Raw genomic sequence first — 12,203 nt, 5'->3', positions numbered from 1 at the left:
GGCTACATATTAAAATCATCTGAAGAAGTTTTTAAATGTTATTTCTAGGCCATATCCCCCCGAATTCTGATTTATTTAAACTTTTAATTCTTAAGTATCTATAGTTTTGAAAATCATCCAGGTGATTCTGATATATAGCCAGATTTGTAAATCATTGATTAAAACCTTTTTTAATCCATGTATCTGGTGTTTAGACAAGAGGCTGCTATTTTCTCTGTGTTTACAACAATGTGCAACACTCTTCCTTTAGTGATATCTCTTCCTATAATAATAGTGAGCATATATCAGATTTTTGGCTATAAAAAGGGGATTGAGAATCATTTCTAAGTCTTTCTGGGTATGAGGAAAATTGTAATCCAATTTGAAAATAATTAATTTCTGGAAGTCAGATTACAATGATAATCAACTATCTGTCTATAAATTTTGCCTAGGGACAACTTGTCCAAATCAAAGTTACATTACCAATAATATGTAACTGTAACTTTTAGACAATTTTCATTTAACTGTTCTTCTCTCTCTTTCTGAATTTTAAGTTAAATTATTTCATTTAAGTATTTAAGAATTTCTTGGATATAATAAATCTTGGTCTCAAGAATTTCAGTTTTCACAAATTCTTTCAACTTAAATAAAAATTTGAGTAACTTTCCTCTTGCTGTTTTAGTAAAAACAAAAAAGATAAATCCTCACGGGTGTTCTGTCAATACAATGTAAAGAAAACGAGTTTATATTCATATTTACTTGTTTGTAGGATTATATAAAAATATTTAACAGACCAAGCATATACTGCAAAGCTCTTACAATTCATTAAATGACCTAAGCTGCAAGAATATAAAACTCCAATATTGTAGTATTTCTGAAAAGGCTGCAGTGAAAACACAGTGAAGGCAAAGTCTAGCAACACTCTATAAGGCTAGAGAGGAAAGAATTTTAAAGATAAAGTCCATGAAATCAATTTGTATAAGGGAGACATTGATTCATTTATCCAAAAAACATGTTTTGAGTTCCCACTGAATGCTGATCACTGTTTACGGTCTAGATCTCTGCCCTCATAAAGCTGCCCTTCCACTGGGGGCAAGGAGTACCGACAGTGAGGGTCAAAAACAAACTAGCAAACAAAACAATCAAATACGTGTCCAAGTACTGGTTCAGATGCTTGAGAGCTAGAAATTCTTAGGCAAATTACTTTACCTTTCTGAACTTCTATTTCCCCATTTACAAGCGAAAATAATATTACCTATCACACAAGTTTGCTGCGAGGGTCAAATAAGCTAATATAAATAAAACAAAAGACTGTCATAGTCTTACTTGTGTTATACAGTCAGATAAAGAATAAAGTTTAAACCTCTTAAATTCTAAACATACCATAAAGGATATGTGCGCCTTGTAATCTTTTACGTCTCATCTCCTCTCTCATTTACCTAGCACACCAAACATCATATTTCACTGATTTTAAGACACATATTTCTCCCATTTTAACTTGCCTGGAAGAGAACATGTCTTATCACCTAAGCCTTCTTGCAATCGTTGCCAGTAATGTGTCATTCATTACCATGACATCATTTTCATTGTCAGTGCGTGTACAAGCATTAAAAGCGATGGCATCCAAAGTTTCAGAATAGATGACAGTGGCTTGAAAATAAATCCTGGAAACAGTAGCTAAGCACTGCCTTCAAGCCTGAGAAGCAAATATGTGTGCGCATACATACACGTACGTGTGTGTGTAGGGGAGGGTAGGACATCCACGAGGAACAGTAGTGAATCAGATTTGTATAGCAACATCCAGGAACTGTTATAGTCTAGCTCCATGTAATTCTAAAGTCAGTTTAATTGCCTAGCGCCAAAAGACTTTTGGTCTATCATGCGTTCTTTAAAGAAATGCTGTACCTCCAATGTCCTTTTCGGTACAAGAAGAAGACAATGTAGAAAAACCTGGGTGTTGAAGATTCTACGTTGAAAAGTGACCAGAAACATTCATCTCTGATTAAGAAGGAGCTTTAGGAATACCTTAACCAAATTTTTTTCTTTAGGTTTTTTTTTCCGTATGTGCAAAAGAGTTATATGTGACCCAAATCTATATCTAATTAACCATAAAGAGCTGCTTCAATAGGTATAAAATAAAAATCTAAGGTATAGCTTAATCAATAGAACTTTTTTGTTTTTTTATTTTTTATTTTTTTGCTCTTTTCAAAAGTATATCTAATATCAGAGCGGGTTACAATTGATAGAATCTTAGACATGATAAAATATAATGTTTGTGGTTCCCAAATGTGGTGGCTGGCACATCAAAAGGAGCTTAAACAAATATTTGTTTAAAACAATTAATGCATCCTTCAATTCAGAATACAGCGTCTAGCCCTGAATGCCCCTCCAAGTAAAAGGGACCTGCAGAAAACATTTTCCTGGGTAGTTAACAGAGTTTCTCGCACTGCTCAGGGATAAGCTCTTCTTCATAGCCAGCACCACTGCCCTTCAACCTAATCAATGCAAAACTCTGTTTCAAAGAGGTTAGCATAGTAATAATAAAAATAAATTTATCTGTAACAGTTTAACTACCAAAATGAATTCTTAAAAGAGCTTTAAAACCATGTCATTTCCAATTCTTATTATAACTCTCAAGATAATTTTGTTAGTAATTCTGATGAAGAGAACTCATCACACTTTTGTGCAAGGGTTTTGTGCTGACCCACTACACATCAGGACAAAATGCCCTTTGTGCCGCAATCCAGAGCTGTTGTCATTGAAACAAAATCTGTCTTGAATAGGCAATCAATCTTAACATGACTATCACACTGTAACTGATGTCTGGCAATATACACTTTCAGATAAATACCATGTAAAATGCTTTTTTAAATTATGTAAATCCTGCAATGAAATCTCCAGTTTCACATTACCATTTGAGTCAGGTCTGTTTCTTCTGAAACAACCGCATTACCGCATAGAAGCAATTTCATCCACATGATAGAAATCAAGAGTAATCTTGAAAGAGTAATGATAAATTTGTGGACATTTTGGTAAAATAATCTACAGATTACTTAGTTTTGGTATATCTTACTTTGGTAAGAAAGATTGGCAGTTTTTCAAAACCTATCACTGTTTACCTAAATAAGTGATAAAATAGAATCTTCTGCTTCTTTCTTTCTGTCTTCCCACTTCTATCAACTACTAGTAGTGTAATCTTTGACAAGTCACTTAATCTCTCTTTTCTGTGGTATTTTTTTCTTATGAGTAAAATGGGGATTAAAGAAGTATATACCTCATAGGTTCGTTATAAGTTTTAAAATGAGTTAATATCTATAAAGTAGAGTAAAGCCTAGCACATAGAAGCCCCTAATAAATCTAGCTACTATTTTTATTATTATTGGACATAATAACATAAAAAATAAAGGAATAAATAAATGAATTACTAAAAGAAGTAGAATATAAAGCTTGACCATCAAAGATGATTAAGATTTCAATAGAAACACAAGGCAAAAGTTAAACATGTGTATTACTGTTATTTATAACCTTTCTTCCTGTCTTCTCCTGTTACCAAGAGTATAACTTAGATATAATGAGCACCAGAACAAGAAATCTTGATTCAATAGATCAGAACCAACCTGTGGCTTCTCAAGTACCTATGGAGAGAGAGGAAAGGAAATGATGAATAGGCTTTCCAGAGAACATCCCACCATGTATCCAGCTGTGCCCAGCACAAGCATGATTACATAAGATGCTGAAAGAACAGGGAACTCTGTGCAACCTGCCAGCCTTCCTGTCCATGTGTTCAGCCTGCGCTATGTAAGATGTATTCGTTGTTGTCCACTGGTCAGTTGTTATACAAAACTGACCAGCTGTGTAACTTTCTAAACATTTCTTGATATCTCTAAATTTAAGTACTGTCATTTGCTCTAAAGAGCAAATCACATTCGTATGACAGTTAGAAAAGGATCTGCTACAGAGTAGGTATTCAAAAAAAATGTTAGCAACCCCAAATATATGTAAATATTTTAGATTAGTCCTCCACAGAAACAGTAACTTGCACTGAACTGTAAGTAACTCTCGTTACCATGATTTCTCCTCTTTGTCCTGAATTACCTAAATTAGGTAGAGAATAGTTATATCACATTCATATATGTTGTATGGGTATTGGTAACATTCATTTCTATATGCTAAGCAGACAGTCTATAAGAAATGCCATTCAATCCATTTGAATGGTTTAAGAGTCTTAAACAGCATACCAAATTTTAGATGCCAAAGTTTAATTGTAATTGGGCATATAGATGAGCACTTCTCCATGTACTAAGAGCAAGCAGAAGATTCATAAACAAAGAGCAATCACAGATGGTAATTTTATCCAACTGGATCCAATTATATTTAGCATTTTTTATGAAAGACGGAGAAAAATGAGAACAGACTTATGAAAATGTTTTCCTTTTATGATTTACTCTCTAAGGAACAAAGATGAATTGCCTTATGAAGTTACTTCTTATAACTCAAGGAACATAACTGTCTAGAGAAAAAAATTATGTAATGTCTTCCTAGAGGTAAACAAACATTCTGTTACAGAATAAATGTAGGCATTTTGGCACATCTGGCAATAACTCCACGACTTACAATGTTGGTCCCCTAAAATAAGTTTCATGATAATAATTCATTAGCAGTGGATATTGATTACTTCAAGCCAGGGGAGGTTTAGAAACAAAATAGGTGGTTTTTGTCATGTAGAACACAGAACTCCAAAGCAGGCAGTTGAAAGAGACCCATTGTTAACCCAAGTGGCTGGTGGAGATGTGGATTCCTAAATGAAAGAGAAGCAGATCTAAAGGTGATTTTTACACTTGCTTTTCCTCTGGGAGCAGCTTTGAAAATGCAAACCCTTAACCAAGGTGCAGGTCTTTGCTTTATGGTTATAGATATTATTTTAAAAGAATATAATAAATACTAGTATTCTCTCTAAATTCCAAACCACTGCAAAAGGTATAAGAAATCATGATACCACGCATGCCACCTTTGATTTTATTTATCATTTGATAAGTATGTTTTTGTAAGGAAATGAACCCCTTGATTTTATCCTTATAACCTGGGTGGTCATGGTGTCATGTGACTACCTACCCCTTTGGAGTTAGAGAGTAAAGCCATGCTTCTATGGGTAGAGGTGGGGTCTTTGCTTAAAAGAATGAAGATACCTAATACCGATGATCCTGGAAAGAAGGAGATCCTACAAAAAGAAATGGAGTTTGAAAGGCATAGTTTACACTGGATAGGGAGAGGGGACTTTGTCTACCTGGACTGGGACTTATTAAGGGCTAGATCATTGGGGGGTAGTATGAAAAAAAAGAAGGAAGAATGCTCTCTGCTATTTGGATGAAGCTTGGTACTAGACAGGGGTCAGTCCTTAAAAGATTCCATACTCAAGCAAGAAGAGCAGTTAGAGCCAACAAGGAGTTCTTTGTATGTCAATTCCTTTTGGTTATCCCTGAGCACTAACTGGTCCTGGTAAAGATACATCCTCAACTGAGGTGAGCAGAAGGAACTCGAAAAGAAGAGGTTGGGCCAGAGAGCTAAAAGAAGAGCAGTGCAGTAGTAGCAGCAGTGATCACTGACATATTCCCCAGAAGAAAGTGAATCTCAAGGGAGAGGCAGCTAGAATATAAGATATGGGTGTCAACTTCTATGTGGACATTGACTCTTCTGACTAACTTGGAAGTCTCAAATGCTATTTTATGAAAAGAGCCAGCATCACTTTATTCCTTATTAGAATAAATATTTAGCATAGGATCATGTCTTTATTGAGGAATAAATCAATTCATACCTCCTCTCTACTAGACACTGTGCTAGGTGTAGAAGGATGGAGGATCGCTCTATCTCTAGAGTCTAGTCAAGGGAGATATGTAAACAAATAAATGTAAAAGAGTGTAATAGATGCTCCAATAGACATATTTATTAGACATATGAAGGCAAACATGAGGGCAAACTAACAAGCAGGTAAAAATGTAATGTTTCATATGCCTGAGTCCGTATTCTAATCTCAATCTAAAACTTCAGAAGAATGGTGCACCCGATCAGCACCTATTGTCAGAATACATTTACTAGCCTGCAATCTGAAACTTTCATTTGCTTCTTCATATGTAGATGTGTTTTTCCTGGAGAAAAGGGCTATGTTTGGGGAATTTTATTTATCTGTGGTCTCTTAAATTAGGAGTTCAAAGTCTGAGTCCTCGTGTTCATAAATAGATTTCATCCAAAACCAGTCCGAAGTCAATAAAATTTTAAAGAATCCAGGACCCATAAAAAATGTCATTTTGTGTTTTGTCATGTGAAATAGAGAATAGAATTAAGAATCTTTGTGAGTTTCTCCTACAACTGTGCTTCAACGATAAGTCACCCTTTAAATAAGAATCCTTGTTTAAAGAGGTCCTATCAGCAATGGAGCACCAACTTTGTATAAAACATTACATTAATACCCAGAGAGTAAACAATGCCTTTATGTAAAAGAAACACTATATATGGTTCTTACAAGTTACACATTATATAACTTAGGTTTCAAGATACATTATGAGTGCATTTCCATTAAATATATATTTTAATTTTAAAACTTATTCATTCATATCCTTCGTATTTTGGTTTCTTTTAATATTTCCTCTCATCTTTAGTGTTCTGTAATTTCAAAATGGGTTTATTTTTCTGTATTGCACCAATATCACTGTATCTCATAAACTTATCATTTCTGGAAAATTATCACCTATCCTGTTGCCTCTCCCACATTCTCTATATTTTCTTCTATAACTTCTACCTTCTTTTTCTATGACTCAATAATGTTTATATCTTCCATTTCTTTACATCTCTTCATTAAGAGTGTTGCCACATGCTATGTCTAATCTGTATTTTAACCATTCCATTGAGTTTTTCATCTCAAAATTATATTTTCATTTGTAGATTTTCTATTTGTTTTTTAGCGTGAATTTTACTCTTTTTTTTCTCTTTAGGGTTTGACATATATATTTTACCATTTTATACATATGTATTTTATATTCTCTTTCATATTGTAAAATTATTTCAAGTTCCTAAGAATCCAATACTTCTGTTACATCATATGCTGGCTGTCCCTCATGGATTGTATCATCTGCTGACTCTCATTGGTGACTGATTGTTTCCTTGTGTGTTCTGTCATGTATTATATTGAGTGTATCTTTAGCTGTGCTCTTAGATTTAATGTTGTTTTCTTCAAAATCCTTGGTAGTCAAGATGGTTGATACTATTCTCTCAAAATGGTTTTGTGTTTTACTCTTCTAGGAGCCCTAGGGGTATTTTTCAGCTGGAAGATATCTAGGTCAACTAAGTAATGTAAAAAATAAAAGCAAAAACAAAAACTCACATGACACATGGGTCCAAAAGATAAAATTCTTAGGGAAGATTTCTTCTCCTGTTACTAACGAAGTTTTTGTTCTCACTCTGTGCTGGTGGTATATTTTTCCAGCCTAACTTAGGATCCTGGTTATATGTGGGGGGAGCGCTGGGGAAGGGCAGGATGTCTCAGTTCCAACTCTCTGCCTCCTCTGGAAACCAGGCCTCCATTTTACATGGACATCAGACTCCAAACTTCTGGTCACTCCACTCCATAATCCCCAAGGCAGCCACCCCGTCAGGTCACAGGATATGCTCTGGCTTTTAACTTCTTTGCTTTGGCACTTGGTAATCCCTTTTACTTTTTGCAAAATTTGGTAATGTTTTTAAATTATTTTAAATATTTTATCCAATTACATCTCAGTCTTTTGGCTAAGATCAAGTGTAAATATTTTATCCAGCAGTACTAGGTGTTCGTAACCTAGCAATAAGATTTTTAGATTATCTGTCTACTATATACCAGAGCTTCAGTTTACAAATAGCTTACTGTTTCAATATTAATAATTATTTAGTTAGCCTTTCCCAAATGTTTAGTTGGACTGCGTTACAGATCTTGAGAATTTAGAAACCCTCAACATTATCTTTTTTATGTCCAGAATTCTCCCAATGTTCAGAAGAGATGGACTAGAGACATTTTTAAGTTCTAAACGAAGGAACTCTCTGATATATCTGGGATTCTAGCAGAACATAGACCATTTCTTGCTAATAATCACCATTACAAACTGATCCAAATGGAGTATATTAATTGATTTCCAATTAAAATTTGGAAAGGGGTAGAATTTAAAGATTTTTCTTATAAACACCATTTCAAAATGTTACTACTTGCTCCCAGACAAGATAATTTGCCACAATTTTCAGTGTAAAATACTCACAAATATATCTAAAAATCTTTCTAAGTAAGCAACCTATGAAACAATTTTTTAGCAAGAGTCATTGAATTTATCCCACAGAATTGACAACTTGCAAAAATTTATAAGGTGATCTTGTAAGGTGAAATGACACTTGAGAAAATGATAATAAACATATCTAAAGTATTACCACTTTCACAAATAATATACCTCCCAATTTGGGAAAATAAATGAAATTGTTTAAAGTGCAAGTCAAAAGCATATGGAAAGGTTTAATTGTGTACTCTACCGGAGGGAAATAATTTTCTTTAGCTCTTTCTCATATATCACAGGCATGAAATAATGTTGTTTATTGGTTAAAATTTTTCAGTTACATGATTTTTTAACTGGAAAAAATAAAAACTTTGCCAGATAAACAGTGATAAAAAGTAACTATAGAACATTTTAGAAATAATAGACTCAGACAAGACCAAACTCTAATTCTGGAACAAGGCTCACTTTTAACTTTATTATAGTACCTCTGACATGACACAGGGAATGCTCCAATTTGAATTGAAGTATCCAACTATTTCTGTTCCTCTCTCTCCTGCCCAGGTCTATCCATTAAGACTGACCTGGGATTCCTGAGCTAAGGGAGAAAAAATACTTCTCTAAATAGTAGATAATGTAAGAAGTAGATAAATCAATAAGACGGTAATCACATTTGAAAAAGACACTGGGGAAAAGTGTTTCAAGACAACACGGAATTATTACTTTATTTAGTCATATATATAATATATATCATATTGATATATAATATATATATATCATATCGATATATATATAACAAGTTTTTTAAATCAAATTATTTTTCCCACAGTCACAATAATGAGTGATTGTTGACTGATCAAAAGATCAAAAGAAAAAAAAAAAGACCTTGTCTATGGGACAGTCAACTTTTTAAAAGCAGGATAGCTTTTTTTAAGTTGCTTAACTTAGCCTCAGGTAACATTACCTACCCTCTTAGCAGATCTCAAGTCTAAGTCAATTTAAAAAAAAGTGCATCTATGTTTAAATATATACCCTCAAAGTAAATTTGAAAATAACTGTATTCACAACATCCAGGATCGTTTTATTTTTCTTTCAGTTTTTTCTTGGCATGTTTCTCCTTGCTACTCAGAGTATGGTCCATAAACCAGGGGCCTCCACATTTCTCAGAGAGTTAGAAATGCAGAATCTTGCCTACCAAATCAGAATCCACACTTTAACAACATCCCAAGGTAATTCACATAACCATTAAAGTTTGAGATGCTTTGTACTATAAGACATAGAAACAGTCACTAACTTAAAGTCAAGTATACAATTTCTTTTGGAATTTGGTGACGGTTTCACAACTCTGGATATACTAAACACCGCTAAACTATATAACTTATGGGTGAATCTGATAGCATGTATGATATATCTTAATTTTTAAAAAAGGAAAAAAAGATAGGTAATAGTAAATGCTTGCAAATTGTACAGCATATAGATGAATAAAACTAGTTCTAACATTTTCTTTTACCTTGGAGAAAATTAGATGCACCCTATTCTGGGGTTCACTTTTAACTGTCAAAAGGAACCACAGCAGGCCTTGACTCTAGGCAGCCTTGACTAAACATAGGAAGGTACATCCTATGTATTGTGAGGTTCTTCCAGAAGCCCATGAGAGCAGAAATGAACCCCCCCAAATATGCCCCCCCCAACCACCGCCCACATACACACATCTAGAGCTGCTTAAGGAACTGCTACTGAAAGCTGTTTTCCTCTGGAGGGAAACCGCATGTGGATGGATGTGACATCTCAGGAAACCAGACTACCCAATCAAGTTAAAAAGCAAATAGGCAGAAACGTTATCTGCCAGCTGCATGTGTAGGCCCAGACATGTAGGGAGGGGAGACTTCTCCCTCATTCCGCCCTTTGCCCGCCTCTGCCACCCTTGGGAAAGGAAAAAAATAAAATAAAATAAAATCTCGTAGTTACTCTCATAGTCCACTACAAATAACCCTACTCTCTCGCTTCTACAATTCACTGGTCTCTTGTCCCTCATCTTTAACAGGCTCATCTCCCCCCTGGACGCCTCGGTAAAAGCTTTGCTCTGCGGGTAGGGAAGCCAGAAGTCCTATTTCTCTAACTTAACCTAGTGACCGGAGGCCGGGAAGAGGATGTCCCCAGGACATGTCTGCCCCCTCCCACTCACATCTTCGAACTTTCCCTCCGTCTGTAGTCCAGATGACCTGTGCGCGCCACCTGACGGTTGGGCGCACTGGGTCGCGAGTTTTCCCAGGCGCGCAGAGGCAGAGCCAAAGACCCTTTGCATTTTAGTCATCTCTCACACATGGGCTCACAGGGGCTCAAGTTCGAATCAGTTCCCTGCCCAGACCATGCCTTTGGCGCAGCGACACTGGGATTTTTTGAGGATATGGTGTGGCATCCAGAATGAAGAAATTGACCAGACACCTGATGACCTGTACTTGCAGTGGAGGACCGCGGTCTCACTCTCATGGGCAAACATATTTGTACTTGCTCACTAGGAGCAAACCTAGACCTGCACGCGCCCCTCCAATCCCTGGGGTCCCAACCCAAGCTCGCGAGCTCTCGGAAGGACACATGCGTGTTCAGACGCGCGCCGATCTGGTTCCTACACTCTTGTGAGCGCACAGCCTCCCGAGGCGCAACCAGCACCCACCCGCCTGCAGCGCCCGCACTTACAAGCAAGGGTAGTAGCGGTATAGAGGCGGCGGAGGCTGCGGGCAGCCGTCGTCTCCCAGCTCCGAGTCCATGAGCAGATAGTCCTGGCTCTCGTTGCGCCGCGCGCCAGCCGCGGCCACGACCGGCGGAGAGCCCCTCCTCCGGGGCCCGAACGCTGGACTCTGGTTCATGGCGGGAACTCCGGACTGGCCTAGGTCCCAGTCCTGTGGGATGCACCTCGGCAGTTCCAGGGGGACGCGGTGCGCAGGGTCCCCGTCACCCGCCGAGCTGGTCAGGGGCAGACTGGTGCACAGGGGACGAGGGTCACACAGGGGGTGCGGACACCCGGCGCTCTGAGCTGCGAGAGTGGCTTTGCCACTAGCCAGAGAAGTCACCACTTAGGGGTTCACAAAGAGGACCTTGACCTGAGCGCGTCCGGCCAAAGGGACCCCGCAAGGAGACGGTCGGGATCCGGCTGAGCGAGCACAAGCGGGGCGGCCGGCGGCCCCGGAGCCTGAGAGCCCGGAGAGAGGGAGACGGAACTGAAGAGTTACTATGTCAACCGAGACTCTCCAGTCGTTGGCTCCCGCCTTCTTCCCCCGCATCCTCCGTCATGATCCCCACCTTTAAAGGGATCCGAACGACGTTCTAGAAAGCAGCAGCCAAAGCTGTCCTGTAGCTACAACTTTCTGGGCCAGGATGAACCTAATCTAGGCGGAGCTACACACACTTTTTTTTTTTTTTTTTTTTTGGCTCTAAAAGTCTGCTTATTTAGAAACCACACAAATTAAGAACTTTCTAGGAAGCTTCTCTTAAGTAAGACTTGAAGAATCAAGGGGACCTGGTTTTTAAAAGAGACACGAGCCTCCCCTTTCTCCAGACGGCCTTCATTTTCTTAACGCATTTTCTCTCCCATACTCAAACCCCAAAGTTATTACAACTCTTCACTTTAAAATGAACGTTGTAAGTTTCCAGTGCCAGATGTTTCCAGTTCTTGAGCAAACCAACAAAAATAGGCAAGCATTTTCCGATGATACCAATAGAGGCCAACAACCTGCTTACTTAAGAGAAAAATTTTCCTTCCATCACTGCAAATGTCGGAATTATTTCTCTGCCAGATGTTTCCCACATTCCCAAACTGTTTTTAATTTTAAGACTTAGTTTTAAATTCCGATTTAATCTTTATACTCATTAGAATTAAAAAAACTCAACAAGGATCAATCAGTATCTGTAGTAGTTCAAGCAATAGTCAATTAAGAATCCATT

General features: G+C 37.3%; 1 protein-coding gene across 2 annotated transcripts in view; it reads right to left on the bottom strand.

The window, feature by feature from the left end:
• TRPC6 (transient receptor potential cation channel subfamily C member 6) overlaps nt 1-11,645 on the bottom strand; it is a 105,991-nt gene extending 94,346 nt beyond the window's left edge. The window contains exon 1 of one of the 2 annotated variants that reach the window (XM_016134006.2): nt 10,959-11,645. In XM_016134006.2, coding sequence (XP_015989492.2) covers nt 10,959-11,128 — 170 coding nt within the window. In that variant the 5' untranslated portion in view covers nt 11,129-11,645. The remainder of the gene's footprint in view (nt 1-10,958) is intronic. The other variant, XM_016134005.2, reaches the window with a different exon arrangement.
• Nucleotides 11,646-12,203: the final 558 nt, after the last annotated feature.

This window comes from Rousettus aegyptiacus, unplaced genomic scaffold, assembly GCF_014176215.1.
Source record: "Rousettus aegyptiacus isolate mRouAeg1 unplaced genomic scaffold, mRouAeg1.p scaffold_m13_p_5, whole genome shotgun sequence".
Taxonomy (NCBI): domain Eukaryota; kingdom Metazoa; phylum Chordata; class Mammalia; order Chiroptera; family Pteropodidae; genus Rousettus; species Rousettus aegyptiacus.
Note: the sequence above shows the minus strand (reverse complement) of the source record. Positions and strands in the feature narration are given on the sequence as shown.